This window comes from Zootermopsis nevadensis, unplaced genomic scaffold (assembly GCF_977971745.1).
Source record: "Zootermopsis nevadensis isolate Lab colony 2312 unplaced genomic scaffold, Znev_1.0 Znev_ptg000061l, whole genome shotgun sequence".
Taxonomy (NCBI): Eukaryota; Metazoa; Arthropoda; class Insecta; order Blattodea; family Termopsidae; genus Zootermopsis; species Zootermopsis nevadensis.
In genome coordinates, this window is record NW_028259192.1 from 23124218 (window position 1) to 23148322 (window position 24105).

A 24105-nucleotide genomic window follows, 5' to 3' on the forward strand; every position below is an offset into this window, starting at 1 on the left:
ATTCCTCCAAGACACTGGTGACCACATGGTGTCACAACTTAAATACCACATTGATTTCTTCACTGCCATAAGAACTTTAAATAACTAGATAAAGTGAAGAAATATTTTCCCTCAAAGCAACTTACATGGCATGTAGCAGGACTGCTTTTTTTTTTAAACATTAACAATATTTAACTGAAGGATAAAGATTTGACTTGGAAAATGATAATCCTACACATATTATATGTAGTAAAGAGCCATTAAATTTTAAACATGGCTAATTTTTTAAAAATTCTTAATATAAAATATTTTTTAAGAACAAGCTACGTTTAAACAAGACATTAAAGACGTGTTCGTTTCACGTCATAAAGTAGACGTTCTTTTATTGAATTTCTAGGTGTGACGTCAAACTTATGGTTGGAGTAAGTAAGGTGCATTCATGTGTAGCTTATCAGACGTAATTTGTGATCATCCACCATACGTATTAATCATCTGGAGAACGGATGATACTGTTTCAATTAGATATAATATTGAAGAATGTTACAAATTGTACAAATAAAATCTGGAATTATTTTCGGTTTTAAAGTGACCGTATAATTTTAATAGCCACTTTACATAACAGCATGAATACTCTTTTAAGGTTATCTTAACTTCTTGAATTTTTTTACATAACATAATCAGATAAATATGAAAAACAAGTTGTATAAATGGTTTTTTTCGTGCTTCAGAATTCTTTAAACAAGGCGATAGAATTTCAGCATTGCTTTTCAACTTTATTTTGGAGTATCAAATCCTGACATGTATAGTACAAACACAATTCATAAATATGACCTTCATATGCTGAATGCTAACTTTACTACTTATCAGAAAGGTGCTTGTTATACAGAGATGATATTATTCAATACTCTTCCAACAGGCATAAAAAGTTTAAATAATGACGTAAGAGTATTTAAACCAGCATTGAAAGATGGTATTTTATTTCACTCCTGCTGTTTAGAAACATTTTCTTCAATTCACTCTTATTAAATACTGTAAATATTTATGCAAATAGGTGCAACAATGATGTAGTGATGTTTCTAATGGTATTTTATTTGTATTAAGAATAGATACTCGTATTATGCCATGTTCCACATCCATGGCTTGTAAAAATAACTTATAACAATACAGGGTTTTTATTTTCTGTATATACTACAAATAACTAGTATGATTTATCCACTGTGATGGGTAGATTTATTTATAATATTATGCTACTTTAAGTGAACCCTTTGTTTATTTTATGTGAAATCTTTAGAATAATTTGAATTACGCTTGTTTTGTGTATTGTATTATTATGACATGTTCCACATCCCTTTCTCATCTAAGTTACAGATACATTGAATATTATAAATATGTATTTATGTATATAAGTATGAAGGATCTGTGGAATATAAATAAATTCTATCAATTTTATACCACCAGGAAGGCCCAAGAAAACAAACAGGAATTGGAAGGGAATGGGACACATCCATTTCTGATGTGTGTTTGGGATGTTAATATATTGGATGTAAACATAAATATAATTAATAAAATCAATAAATTCTATTAGACACTAGCAAGGAAGGTGGTCTAAATGTAAAATGCAGACAAAATTGATGAACATGCATTCTTAAGTAAATTAAGATGTCTAAATTCATTGAATGTTTGCTACAGTAGAGAAGTATTTAAGAATTTAATATACTTTTCCTTGCAAGTGAATTCCTACTCTCATTACTGTACTTTACTATAGAAAAGCTGCAAACAAATTCTTACAGCTATTGCATTATCACAAAACATAAATAACCTCCACATGCCAAATAGTAACTTCACTAGTTAGTGTTTACTTTTGAGGAATCAAATTATTCACTTCATCTGGCTCAGGGTAGGTATCTGTGGCAAGTTGTTGTGTTCGTGACTATCTCAGCATACTATTAGCTGAAGATTGACTCTATTCCATTCAATGGAATTAATTAGTTCAAAACATTCGCTACAGTATTAATCATTTCATATTGATCATTACGTGTGATCAATGAAGACGTCATGCACGGTACGTTTAGCTGTCTTGTCCATTTGGCAAAACCTTATTTTCTCCCACTATGGCCAAAACATTTAATGACGTCATATGCAAGATGGAGGTTACTTGTAGATGTTTACATCACGTTTGAAAATTTGCTGTGCACTTAGTAAGAATATTTTGTGAAATTATGAATATGTCAGCTTTGTTTGCATGCTCAAGATGTTTTTCGAGGCATCCCTTTGAAGAATTATCATCAGGACAACAATTATGTAAGGTAATATGCAGCCGGGTACCGAATACTTCGCGTTTGTACATGAAATTGTAGCACTTCGTAGGATGACGTTGATTGCAATGAATCGACGTTAGTGTTTCTTGAAACGTTCTCCAAATGTGAAACATTTATTATAATTAAATTTCTTGTGTGCAGTGTGAGAATAAACTATATGTGCCTCAATCTGTACTTATATCGTCATCCTTAACCTCAAAATTGTTTCAGGAATGTCGGGGAGCATTTCCTGTTGTTAAGTGTACATACTGCCGTTCAGAATTTCAGCAGACCAAGTGAGTATCGATTTTAGAATAACTTTACAGTCCAGTACCAAGTCGTTGAGGTTGTTTAGAGTGGTTTATGTTAAAGCCAGTAACCTTAAATAAGATACAAATTCACAGACAGTTTGGAGATGTTAAAATCAGAATTAAAATATATTACATTTTATAGAACACGCCACGTAAACTTTATATTACAAGTATAAATGTATATGCATAAAAATAAGTACTTTTTATTTGTACTTGACACAGATATAAATCTGGACTCTCAATTGTTTGTTGCAGTTATTTATGTACATATTATATTGTAAGGAGATTAAATTATACTGAGCAGGGTAATTATATCACAGAAATATAATCTTTATAAATATTTGCAGTATCTGAGAATTTTCTGTTAAATTAAATTATTCTACTGAGTAGAAGAATTCAATTCTGCCTTAAAGAAAATATAACCCATCCCCATTATTAAGATTAGTTAGTTAATGCTCTGAGAATCATAAATACACTCTATGGGCAAAATGTGGAGTTACCGGTTATTATATCAGGTGGTACCACTGAGCTTTAGAGAGTTAACTTTTTTGTATAAAACTTTAATTGATTTGCTTTCAACTTCATATGTCTGCAGTAAAGGGAGTCCTAGTGCTATCTGTAAGAAGTGCGAAACAAATGTGAAACAATTTGGAAAACCAACAGCGTGCGAGTATTGCAATATTATTGCCGCGTTCATTGGTAACAAGTGTCAACGCTGCACCAACTCAGAGAAGAAGTATGGTCTGCCAGTCACGTGCGAACAATGCAAACAGAAGTGTGCCTTTGATAGAAAGGATGAAGATAAGAAGGTATTCTACAATAATTACCTTTAATTTAAATTAATTTAATTTAATGATGATATTGATTAGGATGATAATGTCTTCATTAGAGTGTTTGCCAACAGCAAAGTACCTCGGCACACAAATATCAACAGTATCTCTAATGTACTTGATATCATAGTCTTGAATGAAGTGTTCTAAAATTTAAATGATTTAAAATCAGACCATAACCACAAAAAAAAACACATAAGAAAGACTGAAATTGGCAAATTGTTGTTGTGCACTTTGTAATTTTACAACTGAGGTATACGCTAGCTTTGATCTAATTAAAGCATTGTATAAGGCTATAACTTCAGTTTTGCTACAGTTGACTAGGAATGGCTGAATGTGATGCGGTGTGCGCACATAGTGGAAAGGCTGTGCCGTGATGAGGCAGCCATTAACCTACCCTGTAATTGTATTGTAGCTCAGAAATGAGAAACTTTATTATAAAATAATTATTCTTATGTTTTGCAAATTTGATGTTAAAATGAAGTTAATTAAGCATATTATAGTTATGATACATTTTCCACACAGGTTGATGGCAAATTGTTATGTTGGCTGTGCACATTGTCGTACAAACGGGCTCTTGCTAAGACAAAGCAGAGTGACGCAGAGCGACGAGCGCACATCAAATTAGCAGCCCAGAGAGCTGCCAAGAACAAAGAACATGGGAAGTAAGTTATAAATTTACCATTATCACTATCTTTAATGCTGTGCGTTCTTGACAGAGGACTTTTCTTTGTGGATTTAATATAATTTGGATCTGGCAGATTGGACAAACTTTCCAAAGCTGCTGACATTGGCCTCTTTGGCAGAGGTGAAGGATTCCTCCGAACTTGCTCACAGCTGGTACCTCTGACTTTACTCATTGTTATGTGCGTAACGTAATAGAACTATTTGCAGATGAAACTCGTGTAAGCTGATTGAGTATTTAATTTTTTATGTGGCTACGTCATTACTTTTTAATTATTATAATTTTATCCCGCATCTTAGGATTTTTAGACTTTTTTCACTGACTGGTGTAAACACCAGAATATGAATGTTTCAGGGATGTGTTTGGTCTCTGTCTTGAGGTTAACAGGCCCCTGTTTTCAGTACATGAATACATTTAAGAAGCTTTAGCGTAGATAAATTTCACTACTACCTCCAGAAAGTGCTTACTGATGGGATTAATGTGTCAAATTTCTTTTGTATCCTTAAATTTGAAAGGAGAATCCTGAAATTATGATCACAAAACATAACATTATGTGCGGATTGTCATCTTCTGGGTTGATACATCATATAGTCTTGTAGGTGGTTACCAGCATTCTGGAAGAACGTATTTCCTTCACCTTCAGGATAGATATGTCACAGCCCTGAAGAACAAAAATACAATATAATGTGCCAGCAGCACAGCTTTGTTTGCGGTTTGACGTACAATGCGCGCGTCTGTTTTTGCAGACACAAGGGCCATAGCAAACGTCCGCACCGGGTAGATGTGACAAAATTAAGCCAACCCAGCGGTGAGAAGGACGGAGAAGGAGGCCCACCGACAAAAGTGTCCCGTGGAGGGTCTGGGGCAGGGAACAACAGAGGAGACCCACATGATCCGAACTCGTCGGATCACGTTGTTGCCATGACGCAGCTGAAGGAGCAGATTGCGTCTTTGCAGAAACAGTTGAACCAGAAAGATTCTCAGTTGTTGAGCAAGGACAAACTGGTAAGTAATGTGCTTGAGTGTTTCATTACTTTTTATGACTCGGAAGCGGGCGGTATGTTTATTCAGGGTGGAACACGATTTTGCATTTGATAAGAAACCAGAGGATGTACAGCAGTGGTCCCCAACCTTTTTGTGCCTACGGGCACATTTGAGAGTTTATGAGATCGTGGCGGGCACCAACCAATTAACAAAGCCAAATTTTCTTTTCTCTGGACAAATAAGATATGGACACCAAATAATACGACGTTTAATGATACAAGAAACCATGCATTCAAAAATACGCACTTTTATAAGTATAATTATTATTACTCAAGTGGGAAGTTCGTGTGATGTTTGGTGTTGCATTTCATCGGCCAGTTTTTCAACTTTGGGAGTGTAGGATGATGTTGCTGCTCGCAAACATCGTCAAGACGGGCGTCAGTAAGTCGAGATCTGCGCTTTGATTTTATAATGTTCGTGGTTGAACAGCCTTCATTATTCAGTATAACCTCTTTCCGTAGCAACGCGGGCACCCAGAAAAAGCCTTGACGGGCACCGCGTTGGGGACCACTGATGTACACATACATGTGTTGTCAAAATGGGAGTTAGCCAGCTTGTGTCAGTTTGTGGTACAGCAACTTACAAACTGTACGGGACAAATAGAAATGCAACTTTATTTCTTACTGTGCCTGTAAAAATTGTTGTTGATGATGTATAAAAGTATATTTTTGTTGTTGTGTCTCTGGAGATTTTCAGAAATAGTATTTACAGTATGAAGTACGATGAAAGAGAAGAGAAAAGGCTGAGTCTGGTGGAACCCTGAAGTGCATGATTAACCGTCCAGCTAAGAATATTTAAGACGCAATGAATTTTCACACAGTACGTTGTTATTCATGATTCAAATCGAACCTGGTGTCAACCTTGCGAGAGACTTACTATACTCAGATCTTCACTGCAAATGGCATGTAGTGACATCTCTCAAAATGAACAATTTTAAACTCAAATTAGCAGTTTTTACTGTTATTTGAGATGTGAGGTTTTCGTGGCAGTGAAAATGTGGATTGTGGTCATCTGGAATGTGATTCCACGTAATTTTTTAGGTTATTACCGTTGTTTCGTAGTGATGTATCGCTTCTTTCTGTTTCTGTTATGAAGACTGAGGCAATGAATTCCTCCAAAACGCATCCGCAAGACCACAGTCCAGTAATACTTATTGTTCTGATTTGCAGATCACAGAATTAAAAGCTAAACACTTCACAGTTGAGAATGAACTTCGAAACAAGATGAAAAACATACAAAAGGAACATGAAAAGAAAGTGGAAAATCTTTCTCAAAAAATTAAATCACTACAGAAGGAAGTGGCAACATTGTCCAAGAGTGGAAAGAAGCAAATGTTTGTAGCGGCACGGGAAGTGGGTGGTGGTGGCAGTGGTAGTGGTACAGACAGTCCATCCCTAGCGTAGTAAATAGTTTTGCACTTTAGACTTCAGTTTGTAATGCATTTTAAGGCGGTGCTGCAGTCAGACGTGTTTTTTGCATTACAAAAGAATGATCTGATGCAGCATTGTTTGGCAAGAGGGTAATCGGATCACGCGTACGGCAAATTTATTTACTAGTTTTATTTTTTATCGTGCAAGTGAAGGGATCTTGTCTTTAGTGATATGGATTGGACATGATTGGTATGAAAGAAAGTAAGAAATAAGAATGAAAGATTTATATAAAAAATAGTTTTGCAACATGTCTGTACTTTTTACTATGTCTAGTACATAATAGGTAATAGTTATTACACTAAGAGTAAAGGAGAATTCCAATTCTTTGATTGTTAAAATATCCATTTAATTACAAGTGTGGAATCAGTAACAAATATTTCTTTTCCGTGTTCTTGTGAATCGATTGCATGTTTATCAAACTGATTACAAAGGGTAATAATATGTACAAAACTTTAATTGTTCAGACTACTACAGCCATTTATCTCATTTGACAAAGTTGTTCGTGCGAGTCGTTAGTACAGCGATGTACCACTGACGTGACCTATGCAGTTTTTAAGTAGTTATTATAAAAGTGTAACTCAAATCCTGAAATTTAAGATGTGATATTTTTGTAAAGTTGGCATCCTATCAGTATTGAATCTGCACGTTATAATATTGTCTTAGTATTGATCACATATACAGGCAAACAGAATTAAAAAATTTAACTTGGGACGAGAGGGGATCTTCACATTTTGTAGTCGTCCCCACGCTGTTTTTATCGCGAGGGAAACGCAGAACAGCGCAACCCTGAAGTGACTGAGTAAGACTGCGGTATGCAGTACCACGTTGCTCATAGAAATGCAGCGTTTCTGTGTCTTGAGTTAGGATCTTCAGGTTGCGTTGCGTCTTGTTTCCCTTGTGATTGGCTAATATGATGGCTGTTTTACTACAGCATGTCTAAGAATAAGTCCAAATTATCGAGTTACCTGCTACTCTGATTGGATGTCTTTACACTGTTAATGTACAAAGTGTACAGGACCAAAATTCTGTGATGTGTGTCATGGAACTTCAAGCATTTTGTTGCTTTAAGTTGTTTATGCAATAGATAATTTTTCTGACATCCTGAAGAAACAAACAAACAGGCATATTTCATGTCATACGTTGAATGTGTATTAGACAATTTTTTGTTTTGGGAGAGTTCAAAGTTAAATCAGTCTGTAATACAGGCCAGACTTGCTCATAGGAGGACTAGAATAAGATGCCAGAGGTTTATCCATTGTGCCTGTATCATATCATCAGAAGTAATCGGTAATGACACCAATTAGTTTCTGTACATTTTGCTTTGGAAACAGACGGGTTGTCTCCTTGGAGTGACTTCAGTCTGTACGTTACCACTGTGGAAGGTCACACCGTTGTGTTGCTTCTACTCGATATACTAAAGTAAGAAGTTAAAAAGGAAAATGTTGTAGTTAAAATAATGTATCAGACGAAGCGGGAAAGGACTGATGAATCGCGTAGAACAGCAATTGGCAAAGGACAGCCCAAATGCTGGATGTAGCCTGAATTCAAATTTTAGCTATCAGTTACCCAAATTAGAATTTCACGCCCATAATCTAGGATGTTTTACGGTGGGCGGTGGTCCTCTTGGACGAGGCCTGCGGAGATGTTTGATATTCCACTGAAAAGTTTGGACACCTCACTGTACCACCAAATTTTTGTTAGAAAATGCAATAGAAAATTTTGCTCTAGGTCTGTGTTTATAAAGTCTTTGTATTTTCAGTACTTCTTGAGTGCAGTGTGTTAGGTCCGATTAATAGCAGACCAATTGAAACGCTGTCTCTTCATAAATGACTTGGAACCGTTCATCTCAAAAACATTTGTCATTGTGATTTAATGTACTGTTCAGAACGTGGCCATTTTGAATGATCCTAAGTTAGCCTTGAAGCTGATTTGGCAGTGAAATAACAGCAGTTGCTGAATTCCACCGTGCGGACATTTAATAGAAATTAATTACTAAATTGTCCTTTCCTCGCTCATGGTTAAACTGAAAAATAATTGGGAACTGGCTATAATGAAAAAGTGAGCTCTCTTATACAGTCTGTGGTGTATGGGCCACTATTATTTTTTTCCGTATTTTAACATATTTTGATACAATTTAATTTATGTGCAAGAGCTTAGAAATGCCTTGCATTTTGAATTTTAAAGAAAGTTTAAAATACCTAGTTTAATAGTATTAGATAGTTTCATTACTGTTTATGTAATAAGTTACTGATCTACATCAATACTTGAATGTTTGATGTTTCCACATTCTGTTATGCTGCTCCTTCAAAATACCGCAGTCTGTGACAGCAAGCACCGACTCGGTATCTGTGGTAATCTTTGTTCCACCTCACGTAATTTTACTTATGGGAAGCATGATTCTAATCCACACTGTTATGTTATTGCTTTTATGAACCCGTTTCATCTCATGAATGTTGTGTATTCATTGTTTATAAATCAGAATTTTGTTGCGTCTTCAAAATAGGGCCACGAATATTAAGTTTCTGCTGGAAGTAATCAAGTTAAGTCATTCAACAAGGAAACAAAAATTACTGTTATGAATAAATAACAAACGTCAGCATTTAAATTGTGAAACAACTTGTTCTTATATTTTATGTCGTAGATGACAAACCATCTTTGTATGTTAATTTAGACATTATGTGACATTATGAAGCAGGATAAGTCAATTGATACACACAAAAAAAAACAGGTTGTGATTCTATATTTATCGTCAGTTACGCGGTAGAAGCAGGAATAATGCATGTACGATGAAAACAACGGATTGATTCGGAACGTATGCGAAATTGAGAATGAAAGAAGTTTGCGTGAAGTAACAAAAAGTATATGGAATATGTGTTGCGTGCATTAGAATATAATAGCAACAAACTTCTGATTCACCAAAATAATTTTGTTGTGCCAAAGTTTGTTACACTGAAATACAGAATAAAAAACATTATGTACGGTAAGAACAAAAAACAGGAATAATAATAATAGGAATTATGATATAATACCAACATTCATGTTGTTGCAAGGTTCATTAGTGATAACAAGTTTGTGAACATGCTTCAAAAGTAGTTACTTCTGATGTCCGTTTAAATGAACAAGTGAAGTGTGATTGAATTTTTAATTTTTAGAGAATTTCATACTTAAATTTAAAAATCTGTCATTTTAACCCTGGGAATGGTTTCCTTTAGTAGATTCTGGGGAAAAATTTGATGACCTTTTCTATTATTTTTTATGCCCATTTCACTATACGTGAGCACCTTTTAACTTTGTAATATTTATCTGTCCGTCTATATGTATACACACTGCTGTGCATAGATTTTAATTGATTTGTTAATAAGTTCTCGTTAAAATTTATTAAGCAATTGTAATTTTGCAACAAACACCCACTTTTTATAAAGTCCTTTTTAAAAAAAATTCAGTAAGCATAGAGTAGTCAAAAAATGTTTCAATTGGAAGTTGCCTTTAATAAAACAAATAATTTATTGAAATTTTCGTAATACAATTGTTTTAGAAATAATAATTATTTAGCAATAAATATAACTTTGTGGACATATACTTATAAAATATACCTGTTCATTATTGTTTTCTTTGTTGTAATGCCACAAGGCCTTGAAGGTAGTTACTGCCTCAGGACTGAAGGCTTGAAGATGGAGGCAGCATATTCCTCCAAAAGTTTGGTATCTACCTACAAGTTCACATGGTGTTTCAGTCTAAAAGACTAACATTGGCATCTTTAGCTGTGTGAGCTTCTCAAATCTCATGAAACATATTTGTTTGTCAGATTCTCACACTTTTCTAAAGTTCTTACATTGCACACAGTGGCTTGGTCTGTTGCAAATTTTTCACATTTTAAGGTTTCTAAGACATGGAAATACAGTGTGTCCACAAAGTTCCTTCGGGGTTTTGAAAAATTGTGGTGCGCAAACAAATTGAGCTAGCCACATGCGGTTTGCGGCAGATTACAGTGAAACTCTGGAAATTTTTTTACTGACCTCAGTAGACCTTGGTAGCACGGAGAACATCCAGACGATATTTGAGCTCTTGCCATGTTCTGTGGAGCATGTCCGCTGGAATAGCCGAGATCGCATTCCTGATACGGGTCTTCAGGTCATCAAGTCCGTTAACTGGTGTTCGGAACACATTGCTCTTGACATAACCCCACAGGAAAAATCCAGTGGTGTTATGTCTGGTGAACGTGGAGGCCAAGGCATTGGACCGTGTCTCTGCCGATCCGTGCTACCAAGGGAGCCCACATCGAGGTCTACTGAGGTCAGTAAAAAACTTCCAGAGTTTCACTGTAATCTGCCGCAAACCGCACGTGGCAAGCTCAATTTGTTTGCGCGCCACAATTTTTCAAAACCCCGAAGGGACTTTGTGGACACACTGTAGAATTCTGTTAGCAGATACATGCTAAGTGTGATATCACGTTTTGACTGGGCACTGTGATTGGAAGCTAAACTCTGAAGCACCTCGAGAGGGTGGAAAGAGTTAGGGTTGCCATAGCAATGTAGTGTGTCATTCTTCTACTTGCAAACAAAAAGTAAAATATGATTATGTTGGTGCAGTATTTATTTCAGTATGACTGCCGAAGTGCCGTTGAAACAAAAGAAACAAACTGTATTATAACATTGAATGGATAGTTGATGTCCTACTATTAGATAACAGAGGTGAGTTTAAATCAGCAGGAAACAAATTATATTGTATAATGTGGTTTAATGGTTTTTGTTGTTTATAAGATGATGAAAGAATGTCATTTAAATGTTTTAACCCCCAAATGTGTTGACTTCTGATCAGATATGGTTTTAGGTTGTGTAGCAGAAAACTTGAAAAATGTGTAATTATAAACTTTATATAACACAATTATACTGATATATCTTGTATTTTACTTGCATTCATTATTTATCATAAATTATTTGTGATGTATTATATATAAATTATATTTTGTTATTTGTAATTAGCATTATCATAATTTATACAATGAAGATGGGTTATGTTATGACCTTGATGGTTGTAAAGCCCATCTTTGTTTATTGTCCTGACAGTTATCCATTACCAGTGTAGTTAACTGCACAGGAAGTTCTTAACACGTTCACAGTCGGCATTTAAAAGCAGGCTGTAATTAAATGCCAGGAATGTCCGCGGCTAGGGCTTCGTGCTGTCTGAGGGAATAAAACCAAAACAATGTTTGTTTCTCTCTTGAAGTTTCCTTTGAGGGAAAAAAGGGAACATTTTACATCTTTAGCAGTTTTTGAGTATATGATGTCATACGTAACAGCCTTTGCTGATTAATTCCTTCATTCTCTGTGTAATAAACACGATTGACTTGTCATTAATGAAAGAGATTGCATTTTGGAGCACAGAAGAATAAATCCTACAACTTACTTTAGTTTCTTGTTTATGGTAATATAAAAGTTACTGATCGGTATATTCCGTGCAGTTTGACTTCACTTTTTGTTTCCATGAATGTACTTTCGCAGAATTCACATGATCTTACATATGACATCATCTTCTCAGGATCATTTAAGTTATAAGGAACGGTCTGCTGAATCGGGGGATTTGGAACTGCCAGTGTTAAAAGTCTATCCAATAAATGTAAAATGTCAATTTTTTGAAGTTTTGACAGTGAATGTGTTAAGTTTACCAATACATCATTAGTTTGCTTTTTAAAAACATGTGTGTCTGAATTTTATCATTTATAATGCGTGACTAAATGAAGTGTCTGTGTTGAGAATGATTTGTTACTTTAATTTGATAGTAGCACCCCTAACAGCCGTGTTAAAAACCTCGTATGCCGTAATTAAATATTGGTTGTTCGGCATATTTAGTGTCTCCTGGACAGTTTTGTTATTCAGATTCACATGGTTTTGGAAGTAAGCAAATATTTTGCATTTATAAACTTCCTTGTGAAACTGTCTTGACAGTTTGTGATCATATGATAATATTTTATTCTAAGAAAAATTCTGTCTCCGTCAGGGTCATGTGTCTTTTGACAGTTGTATGTATTTTACACATGAGATCACGCTATCCTTTGCTCATCCAGTCACTGGGTCATTTTTGTCTCTTGTAAATGTTTACATTTAAATTGTGATACTTCACCAGCACATAATTAACTCCTTGGAGCCAAGGCCTTCTTGAGAAGCTAATAGTTTGCTCAAGTAGTCAAGATATTACCAAGATTTTATGGAATGTGAAGGTTCTTTACCGTGTTCTCAAGATCCTGCCACTGACCTCCGCACCCACCCAGATAAATCCATTTCACATCTTTCAACCAAATTTATCTAAGTTCCATTTTAATATTATCCTTCCATCTATGCCTCAGTCTTCTGAGTAGTCTCGTCCCTTCAAGTTTTCTAACCAAAATTTTGTAAAACTTAAACATGAGTGGAAAAGTTAATATTAAATGTACATCAGGAGAATTTTAAAATATTTTTGAAGTTTTACAAGGAGATTGTGAATGATTAGTACCATGCCGCGAATTTTCAGCAGAGTCAGTCAGTTAATGTATCATTCAATGACAACTGGCAAATAGTCATTTTTGTGTAAAATATACCAGTTTAAGCAATACCACATCATGCTTTTGTGTCATATGGGAAAGGAAGACAAACATAGTTAATGTCACTTTTCACAATTTTAGCACAGTAATAGTGGTAATTATTATTATTATTATTCTTTTCTGAAACTTCAACTTTAATTTAAGTAGTGTTTTTACCAAATTTTGGTTTGAGACTGCCCAGACCCCACTGTTTTTTTTAAACACGCAGATACCAAAGGCCCTTACCAGTTACAGAATCAAAATACCAAATGTCAGAAACACCACGTCCTCACTATAGTTCAGAATCCATTTCAGACTTTAAATTGACATCATCTGCATTATATAAAGCCCAGTTTGATGTTGCTTTGACATGTGTTTCGGTGCGCTGAAATTGGCCTGAAATTTCTCAGCATGATGTGAGATAGCAGAAAGTTGTACTTTATAAATACTGCTACCATTAGACAGCTTTTAGAATTACTCCTGTATGGGTGATAGAAATGTTTTGATGATATGCGTTGTTCTAAGTTGAAACTGGAAGAAAGGACACGTAAAAGGAATAAACTGGGTAAGGGATGGAGATGCAAAATGTTACTCTCTATTGAATTACAGTTGGCCTTTTGACTAGTATAGGTATAATGAAAATTACCTCTTGGGTACTCATAAAAATATAAAAAAAAATGGATTTTGGGGGAAATTTCTTGACCAGCCAAGTAACTGCTAGCTTCTCAAGAAGGAGGCAGTTTTCTATTAAACTCAAGGTGATGGGAATTCAAGATTAAAAGTTGCGGCCCAGTCCTGCAGCAGATGGAGCGACACTCCGTTCCCTCCACATACTATTACAACGACTGGACCTGTTGTCAGCTGTGGAAGGAACCCTTCATTTTGCAGTCTTGCCAATACACCACAGTATACAGCAGATAGTGTGGCTCCACATCCAGGTTCCACCAATGTCCGTTCATCGTCTGCAAGAAGTTAAACTGTGTTAAATGTAAAGGAAAGGATCGTCTCTTACGTGTTACTCAACATACTCGAATTCCAATGCCATTGCACTGATAAATGTAACCGACATGCACTGGTCTGTCGGTGATCGGATGGTCTTCTGGGTCATGATGCCACGTGATCTTAGAGGAACATATTGCTGCCATCTTCGGAGTGAAGTCCACACAGCATCACGACCCAGAAGAGTACCGTCAAAATGTTCACTGCTATGAAAACCTCAGATCTGGGATGCAGTAGTCTCTTGTATGAATTAGTGTCTAGTGATAATGATCTAGATGCTTGTAAGCTGAAGACGTGTGATGCAAACAATTCAGTTCTCCCCACTCCACTCCCCCAGTTTCTTCACAAATACAGTAATTTATTCTGTGTGAAGTTGATTTGTTGTACTAAGATTAAGTAACAGAAAATGCAGAAAATTTTACAGCTTTGAGCTTCATTGTTTGTACAAATCGCTCAGTAATGGAATTGACGGTATTGATGTAAGTAGGACATGTCATAAGAATTGCATGTGGACCTCCATGGAAAGACATCAAGATGTAGGCTGGAGGATAACATTAAAATAGATATGAAAATGGTTCATAGGTTAGGTTAGGTTAGGTTATGAGGATGTGTGTGGCATTATGATGACAGTGATGAACTTACAGGTGTCATAACAACGTGAGAACTTCTTGAACAGATTAATGTCTACTGACAGACAGCGTGTATCAAGATGGGAGTAATGAAAAACAGTGCTACAAACCTGCAAACTTTATACAACTTTTGATGGCTTGTGCATCTGTCACAACTTCAGAAATGACGTTGAATTGCGGAAGTGCCTCGAGAAGATGTGGTGCCACAGTACGTGCTCCCAGACACTTGGCAACACTGGATGGATCACAAAATAACACTATTATATCAACTGTGAATGGTCATCGAAATAAAATTTCTGTCTTTACGTCGAGACTTTCGTGTCGTGGCATATAGAGTCTGTGTGACGGTGGCAAGTTGATGCTATTAATGGATTTTTTTGATCAGCGACTCACGCCATTTCAATGGCATAAAACTATGAAAGAAACCTGGAATAGGACTGTTTATGAGAAAAATTGCCGTTGGAAGGGTTAATGGATGTGGCGCACAGAATGGCTGTGATAGAAATATTACCTTGTAATTTTCTCAAGTGCTACCATTTTCTTGGCTTTGACAGACAGATTGAAGCAGTGAGCTCCATATGTTTCCATCGCCACTACAGGCACATCTTTCCAACCTGAACAGAAAAAAAATAAAATGTAAGAATACATTTATTAGGGAAGTATTGCGTAAGTGCTAGGATATTTTTGGTGGCTGTTGTCAGAATTTTAATTTGCCTGTGCATCAGAAATGCAGTTTTTGTGCCACATTTATCACTGCTATTTTGTATGGCACGAAACTTGGTTTATTTCTGGTGTGGGAAGAACAGAAATTGGAAGTATTTGAAAATAAGTTCGTAATGAAAATGTGTATTTGGTTGCAAGTGGGAATGTTACGTGATGAAGAACTTCATTAGTGTGTGGAGGACCAGCCAGCAGTAGAAGATTAATATTAAAACAGATCCGATGGTATTCGTTTTTTGTGGTGATGATGGATCCTCTGTTTCGTGAAGTGAGGGAGAGAGAAATTCAAGCTACTCACCGTGTCTTTCAAGGCCCTGAAGCACGCCCAGCAGAAGCCCTCCTCCTCCGACAGAGAGAACGATAGTACTTGGTTTGCTGGGAAGTTGAATTTTGAGTTCATCCATCAAAGTGGAATTACCTGCCCTGTAAAATTTAAAATTCATCATTTGTGAGAGATTTCAGGTTCTCAAAGTAACAAATATGAAGATGACTGTCTTCTGGGATTTGCGATACGTAGTCTGGTAGAAATTGACTGACAAATGTTAAGTCTTTTTCTACCAGATCACATATCGCAATATCCCAGAAGACAGTCATCTTCCTGTTCATAATTTATTTTTATTATTTGCAGATACGATCATATGAATCACTTCTACACAGTCTCTGGAATCATTTCAAGTGGGCGGTCACACTGCAGTGTTATAATATCATGAATTATGAAGCAAAGCCATCATTGTGCAAGGTTTGTGCACTTTTTACTATTTTTTATAAAATTTTAATTGTATCTTTTAATATTGGCTTGTATGCTATTTAATTATGTTTTATGAATTGTAGTTGTTAAATCACGTAAAATGGAATGAGAGCTAACGCGCTGAACTGGAAAGGTTTGTAGAACTGTTTTATGGAGCAGGTAAATGATGTAATTATTAATGTGTTTCTAGCTAATTGATGGTATACTGTAGTTGTCGTCAGCAGGAAACATTTCCTACCAAATTTCTGGGTGGTCATAAGGGCTTAAGAACCCAGTTCCTGGCTTCTCAGCTTCTTTAAGTGCAATTGCTTCTGATATGCCGTAACTGGATCCCACAATCTGTCAGAAGAAACAAATGAAACGGATGATAAGTACACATTCTCTCAGCTCTTCATAATTCTTGCAAGCTATCTTTCTGTTTCTGAGGGTCTGCTGGCAGAAATGTGTGAGGCCCATTTGCGACCATATATGAACCTCATTCAGTAGACCACATTTGTCATCTTGACCACTGTGAGAACTTAAAATGTCTATGTATTTCGTGTTTTTAAATATTTTCCATGGTTTCTTTCATTGCTATTCCACCACATAATCAACCGTCAAAATTTATATTGCATTTCTTGTTGGACAAAAAATGGCTGTCCTCACCTTGACTTGTGCTCCATTGTCTTTCATGAGTTCTATGCATACTGGCTGTGCTGACTCTGGTACATACACGGTACAGGGAATGTCGAAAGCTCGAGAAGCGATGGCAGCTGCGACACCAGCGTTGCCGCCAGACGATGACACCAACTGCTGGTAGCCTTCTTCCTTCATCTGAAATATATCAGACGCTTTCGATCTGGATTGCGATACCATGTGGTTACCAACGTTTTGGACGAACTTACCACCTCCTTCTTCACATCTACACTAATGTTATTTTCTTCTGAAACATTGGTAACCAACTACAAGATTACGTGGTATCATGATGCAGAAGTTCACAGTTCACTGCTGTGAAAACATCAAATCTCAATTTGAATTTTTGTCATGCACTGGTAGGTCTTTCTCCAAGTTGTTCCGTTTTCCCCTGCTAATCATCCGACCATTATTCTGTATGCACCTATCACCACCTCACGACGTGTGCGATAGCCCTGACCCATACATCACATTATCACATCCTGAGTCTGAAGTTAAGGGATTCATCTCCGACCCAGTACTTGGGGCTGGTCTCAGAATAAAGGTAATTTAGTTTGTGTAGGTATATAACAAGTTAAATTTGTCACTCTGCTTACAGTATGGGGGGAGTGGAGATAAAACTCCATGCATTCTTAAACCTTCTTTGCACTAGATGGAAGTCGGTAATAAACTTTGCATTCTTGGCCGTTATGCTGGGGAAGAAGTTATTTTCTCAAAAAGGATGCTGTTGAATGGAATTAATTAGCAGATAAGTCACAAGACTGATTAGATGAAATATTGTATAGTACTAACCTGGTTACAGATTATAACAGAAATTGCCAATACGATCCTAGAATATTCTCATATTTATGGTAATTTCTTCTATTTTTAATTTCAGTTTCACCTCTGAACACAAACTTCACATCAAAACTCGGTCTTACCTTTCTTGCCAGCCTTCCGACACCCCGAATCTTATAGGAACCGGATGGTTGGCAGTTTTCCATTTTCATGTAAACTTCAGCGGGACCTGGTAAGAGTTGCGACAATTTTTTGCTGTGTCTAAGTGGTGTCACAAAATGTAAGGGTTCATTGATTTCCTCATAACCACGAGAATCCATATTCACTTTAATGTCCACGCTGGTATGTTAAATTACGAAAATAATTTTTTTTGTGAAACTTCTTTTCTAGATGAAGAGTCTGGACCAGTTTGCTGTTTCCTTTTCTTTCACTGACTAATAGGTTTCATATTCCATACTCATCTGTAACATGTTTTATAAATAGTACTTCAAGGGCACAGATAAAAATTTTAATCTCTATCACATTCAAGATGATTCAGCTATAAAAGCTCCATATGTTCATTAGCGTGAATTTATGTAATGATATCGACTGACATATGTTAACACCGAGTGATAAAAATTGAGAGGAACAAAATTTTATTAATGTGCAATAATGGCTAGTGGTGACCTCTTGTGAACATGAAAATGAATCTGAAGGTCCATTATTATGTTTACAAGAGACCACACCAGTCCCAAATCTAAGCCCACTCCTTCCCAATCTGTTTCCTTAAAATCAATTTTAATATTATCCTCCCAACTGCAGTTAGGTGTTCTGAATGTTCTCGTCCCTTAAAGTTTTGCCAGCCAGAATGTTTTCTTGTTCTGCCCAGGAGATAGAGGGGACATTTTATTTCAAAATGTTGGTCACCACTTACGAGGCCACATGGCATCATAATTCCATAATCCAGAAAATGATAACATTTGGACCAGCTCTGTAAGGTATAGCAAGTTCCATACAAGGAACATCATACATAAATATAAACAGAAACAAAATTCTTCAAGTTGATTGCTTTATTTTAAGTCAAGTGTGCGTTACAGTCATTTTATCTTTCAGTCTTCAATGTTTTGATCATGTTATTACATGGTATGACACATTTTGTACACGGCACCAAGCAAAGACTTGTACAAATTTATTTACAAATTGCAATTCATAAAAATATATAAACTTGTATTATGCAAAGTACGATATTTGTGAAATATCATCATTGCAAGATATTAACTTTTCCTGCGTCAGCTACATTTCTTTAGTCCCACTGTGTTTTTATTTTGAACTGAAAGCGAGAGCAAAATTAGGCCTTTAAAAATTAAAGTATAGCGCACATCTGGTTTTAAATCGAGAGTCCACGGAATGGGCGTCAAAAAGTTGCTTATAGAATTTCTGCATTGCCTCATCTTATTATTAGATGATTTAATCTGCCCATAGCGACTTTTAATTTTTCTGCTTCAAAGGAATCTATTTTGTCCGAGCTGCTACGCCCAGGTCTCTGAAGTGGTCCCTTCTTTTCAGATTTTTCAACTGGAACTTGTAGGTTATGAATGAATCTGGGCTTTGCGACCGTCAGCAAGCAGCGAATTCCATATGGACTGCAACTGCACTGTCTGAATTTCTTGAAGTGAGAAATGAACAAATTTCTGTTGCAGGAGTTGGTGTTACTTTTTGACTTTAAATGTCACAGTGCAAAAAATTTTCAGTGATGAAACAGTCTTAACAAGGACATAGGAAAGGTTAAAATACTATTTAATTTATTGAATATTTATTACATTTTATGCTCAAATAATTATTTACAATTAAAAAAACACAAGAGAGAATACAATTAAATGTTACGGAATGGAAACTGTGGCCAGAAAAATTTAACTAATGCCCGATTGTATGGCAGATTATTTGCATTAAATATACACGTTCAAGTCTGAAGCTACTTTATCTTCTTCAGGTCCTCAAATCTCCTTGTGAGATCATCAAAATCAATGTCGTCATTTCCCAAATTTCTTGGACGAAGAGAATCATCTGGTGGTGGGAAACTGTCCGTCGGGACAGACGGCAACTCTGGTAAGTCCAAGAATCCGTCGTCGTCCTTTGATTGTTGGCCAGGCCCGCCGCCGGGCGACAGCTTTGCTCTCGGTAAAGGTTTCGGTTTGTCGTCACTCTGAATATTAACATGGGGGGGAAAAAAAATCACACAATATAATTCTTTCAAATGTTGACTTGCGTTCTCATGTTTATTAGACAAATGAAAACTTGGCTCATGAAGAAATATTATTAATACTTTCTTTAGTGAAGAATGTATCTGAATGCGAGGCATTAATGCTGAGGTAAATAAGTTTACGTTAATATTTCTATAATTTTCTAAGCCTGGATTTCAGCCATCAGATATTCAAGAAGATACATTTTCTGCTTGTACAGAAGTTGAGCAATAAATGAAAACAAAGTACTGGTATGAATTTATACCAATTCGTACATGTAACCCAACGTAAGATGCCTCGCCCGTCTGAAAATCAGTGCTCAGTGTTACCACATTGCGAGGGACAACTGTAGAGAAAAGAAATGTGCCAACCCTTCCAGAAGTAATGTTATTGGCTCAGTGCAAAGGTGTGGTTATGAACTATGTTAATGCAACAGCCATTTTTCTCAAGCTGATAGTAGCTCAGTCAGTTAAGAAACACCCCACCTTGCGTGAAATATAGGTTCTGAACAGCCCATCACCAGACCCCATCTTGTTCCCTGGTTGTGTAATAAATTGTAGAATTGAGTATCACGAGTGTTTATTTGCTGAATTTACGAATCCATCGCTTTCTACAATTCACAGAATCTTACAAACCCTCCAAAACTAAGATCCGTGGCGTAATTGGCTCCAGAGAGCCAAAGCCGACTAGCTTGACTGCTGGCCCAACGTTCACATGCCTAAGCAGAGGTGAACGATCATCCAACCAGATATAGGGTGACGTGTGGTCAACACGACGAACCCCCAGCCATTGCTAGTTTTCATGACCGGATTACGCTACTCATTGTAGCTCCCCAATTTCCTCACGATGAGAAATTTCTTTCCCCGAGACTCGAACCAGCGCGCATTCCGTATCGCCGGTCCGAAGCATGACGCCTCAGACCGTGCGGCTACAGCACGGGACCCAAAACTAAGATAAGCAAAGAAAATCTCTTGATCCCAGAAAGAAATAGTACAGTATGTTACACTGATGAATAATATCTTATAAAGGTCAGAGACCGAGTTCAAAAATTGTTACTCAAGGAATAATTTCTACGAGCATGCAACTTGGGGTTAAAACTATTATTATTATTCAATGAAAGTCTCCTAAAGGACCAGCAGAACTAAAGAAGTTGTTTTACACAATTCTCTGTCCTGTGGTTAGTAAAATTAAGATAAATAAGTTATTTATCAAGGTTATGATGTGACCTTGATGTTCTAGAAATCATTAGCTTAATTTATTTTTCAGCAGTTTGTATACCTGTTTGTTGTTGTCATGGAGATCAGGGGGGAAGCTGCTGTATGGGGGTGGGGGGGATGTATCCTGCAAATAATAATAAAAAGGCATAACACTACATTACATGCGGCATGCATCGATTAACAGGCATTCAACAACTGAAGAATGGATACCAAAGATACTGAAGCAAAATGCACTGGTTAGCATTCAAAAACCAAAACTGAAGCAAAGAAATCTCAAAATTTAACCACAAGAAATTACAGATAATTTAAAAACATGTGAACATTCCCTTGTTAGGTCACACATCTTGTACATAAAGCACCAATTCACTGCCCTACGAAAGTGAGGGCATGCCAAAAATACTGTAGAAAAAATTGTGATCAATGATCTAACCGATCAATGATTCAAATTCAATCAACCATTGCGAAGAAAAAGAGAAAAATCCCCCCAAACAAACCAACAGACAGTTTCATGTCTCGTGCTACGAACCTGAAGATTTGTGTTCAGAGGCTTTGTCGCTGCATTAAATGCAGGAACCCCACTGTCACTTGCAGGGGGGATGTTGTATGAAAAAGGAACGCCATAAGCGAAAGAAGCGTTCGGCGCTTGGGCTGGCAGCTGGGGCGGAGTCACAAATCCACCGGCAGACGAAGGCGGAACCTTCTGTTGACTCTGAACCAAAAAGAGAAAGAAACTTCAATGTGAGTTCGTACTGAGCACTGAAACAGATTTTTGTAAACTAATTTCTTTTTTAATTACACAATTTTGAATTCTGCCTTTCATGACATTCATTCTGATCAATCTTCAATAAAATTTCTGCTGCCAATAATTTGCTTTCTTAAAATAATGTATTTCAGGTTTTGACCGCAAAAATTAAGACCCTCTGTTCCATCTTTCCGCACTTCGCTTCACGTTGACAGAGCGGCTTCAGGATTTGCTTTCAGACACTCCAAATGTTTCAGTCACTTATTTCAGATTCACATCTGACAAGAGTACAGCAAAACAAAAAACAAAAAGGAAACTTAAGACACCGAGTTTACTGGGTAATTGAATGGCTGGAAATCAGAAGGTTGCTGTGGTAACACAGGAGGCTGTGGGAAGCCAATGAATCCTGCGGGCTGAGCGGGCAGCACGTTCCCTCCGTTGCCTCCATCCAGGTTGTTCTTGTCAGAATCGACATTGATCAACAGAGCATCCACGCCCATCGACTGCTGATCCTCCTTCATTACCTGAACACAGAAGAACATAAATATGTATTATAATTATTGTCCTTTAACATTATCTTATATTCCAGAAGGCTGAGCCATAGCTCAGGCGGTTAGTCACCGGCTGCTTCGTCCCAGGGCAGTCCACGTGGGATTTGTGGTGGATGAAGTGGCACTGAAACAATTTCTTCTCCACATCCTCCAGTTTTCTCCTGTCAGTATTTTTCTGTCACTGCTCCACATTCACTCACGTATCGTCCAGAGGACGGATGGTGACCCAGTTAGCAGTCGCATTTGCACGGGGACATAGTCTGACCCCATCACAATAATAATAGTAACAATATAATCATGAAAATGTAATGTGAGGCCTTAACTGTGACATATGAAGTCAAGGATAAGAACAAATCAAAAATCAATGTATTCAATCAGAACTTAACCTCAAAATTTAGAGTTAATTCTTCATTCAGGTTTGTGTGCTGCCTGACCATTCTCTGTTAGTAATTATATTTATAACATTTAAGCAATGAAAGGAGCCACACTTACTTGAGGATCTGGTTCATACTCAATGTTATAATTCCTGGCTATCTCAATCAGATACTTCTCCACAAGAAGTTTTGGGGGCGACTGAACACTCATCTTGTGTTTCAGCTTCTCTGAGATTGAATCAACGGCCTCTTCTCTGCATGCCTGTTCAGGAAAATAGTGAATTTAGGATAATGTGCAAATTATCTCATTGTTGAGATCACCTGAATTAGAGAATACCATTGAAATAACTGTATCTAGCGTCCATGGAGTTGAAAGTTGTTTGAAAAATCATTAATTTTAAATTTAGGTTGGATTAAACTTGATTTCAACATCAGGATGTTTCAGCACAAGAAACAACACTTACATCAGCATACTGTCGACCATACTTTGCCATCAGAAGATCTGCAATAACTTTCATTTCTGCAACATCTGTTAGAAGTCTTGGTGCCACCCACAAGAGACTTGATATAGCTTCAGAAAGACCTGCATCCAAAGTTCTAACAAAATGAGAAACAGGTAATTAAAAGTATTTAAGATCATCTTCTATGATGTACCATTGAATAATAGCAGTCTTAATAATGTGTGAATTAGTTGGGTAATCGGGGGCCTTTTCAAAATACAGTTAAATGCAATTGCCCTCAAGAAACTTCAAATGCAAATTGATATCACAGTTCGTATCTAGGTTACAAGTTTGCAAAAAAAACTTACTTCATTTGTTGAATCAAACCAAATCTTGCTAACAGCAAGTCACAGTACATTTCTACCACTTCCATTGCTTCTACCATGTAATCTTCTCTAATTATATGTTCAACTCGTATTTTTGCTCGTTCATATTTTCCTGCTGAAATATAGTCGGCAATCTCTTTTCTTGCTTTTTGGGCTAGCTCAGTTTTCTTTTTCTCCAACAGTTTTAAACGGTTAATAGCTAGTCGTAAGTTTGTTTTCAACTTTGTATAATTTGGTCCACTGGCAAACATTGTTGTTGATCCGAATGAGTATTTAATATTATAAAGTCAGTTTCACGGTTACACCTTTCCTATTCATTTCACACTTCTCACAATGGATACACCGCAGTATGAAAAAGTAAGGTGTCGTCATGAGAAGCTGATATGACGTAGAGGCACAGATCGACGTAATGCATGATCATCTTCTAGAATACGCTGACGAAGGATAACCCTAAATTTATTAAATTTTTGTACTGGAGGGTCTTTCAAATTTATGTGGG

The 24105-nt window shown here is 36.6% G+C and overlaps 3 protein-coding genes across 5 annotated transcripts; 1 reads left to right on the plus strand and 2 right to left on the minus strand.

Moving 5' to 3' along the window:
* The first annotated feature begins 2043 nt into the window (after window positions 1–2043).
* LOC110828714 (protein FAM76A) lies at window positions 2044–20468 on the plus strand. 2 transcript variants are annotated; one of them, XM_087341087.1, is made up of 7 exons: window positions 2044–2285; window positions 2508–2572; window positions 3183–3396; window positions 3943–4082; window positions 4849–5107; window positions 16109–16219; window positions 17778–20468. In XM_087341087.1, the coding sequence occupies exons 1-7, from the start codon at window positions 2199–2201 to the stop codon at window positions 17787–17789; spliced, it is 888 nt and encodes a 295-aa protein (XP_087197213.1). In that variant the 5' UTR covers window positions 2044–2198; the 3' UTR covers window positions 17790–20468. The 2 variants fall into 2 exon arrangements, with proteins under 2 accessions (XP_087197213.1, XP_021917378.1); XM_022061686.2 differs by lacking the exons at window positions 16109–16219; window positions 17778–20468 and adding an exon at window positions 6316–11554 and having other exon boundaries at window positions 2052–2285.
* LOC110828715 (L-serine dehydratase/L-threonine deaminase-like) lies at window positions 11152–17997 on the minus strand. Its single transcript, XM_087341086.1, has 7 exons — window positions 17821–17997; window positions 16874–17041; window positions 16467–16567; window positions 15779–15903; window positions 15272–15374; window positions 14871–14995; window positions 11152–14094 (listed from the first exon to the last, which is right to left on the minus strand). Exons 1-7 carry the CDS (start codon window positions 17995–17997, stop codon window positions 13886–13888), a joined length of 1008 nt encoding a protein of 335 aa, XP_087197212.1. The 3' UTR covers window positions 11152–13885.
* Ist1 (increased sodium tolerance 1-like protein) lies at window positions 19442–23971 on the minus strand. 2 transcript variants are annotated; one of them, XM_087341081.1, is made up of 7 exons: window positions 23589–23970; window positions 23245–23377; window positions 22899–23042; window positions 22191–22379; window positions 21640–21822; window positions 21175–21237; window positions 19442–19859 (listed from the first exon to the last, which is right to left on the minus strand). In XM_087341081.1, exons 1-7 carry the CDS (start codon window positions 23855–23857, stop codon window positions 19629–19631), a joined length of 1212 nt encoding a protein of 403 aa, XP_087197207.1. In that variant the 5' UTR covers window positions 23858–23970; the 3' UTR covers window positions 19442–19628. The 2 variants fall into 2 exon arrangements, with proteins under 2 accessions (XP_087197207.1, XP_087197208.1); XM_087341082.1 differs by lacking the exon at window positions 21175–21237 and having other exon boundaries at window positions 23589–23971.
* Between the last annotated feature and the right edge of the window lie 134 nt (window positions 23972–24105).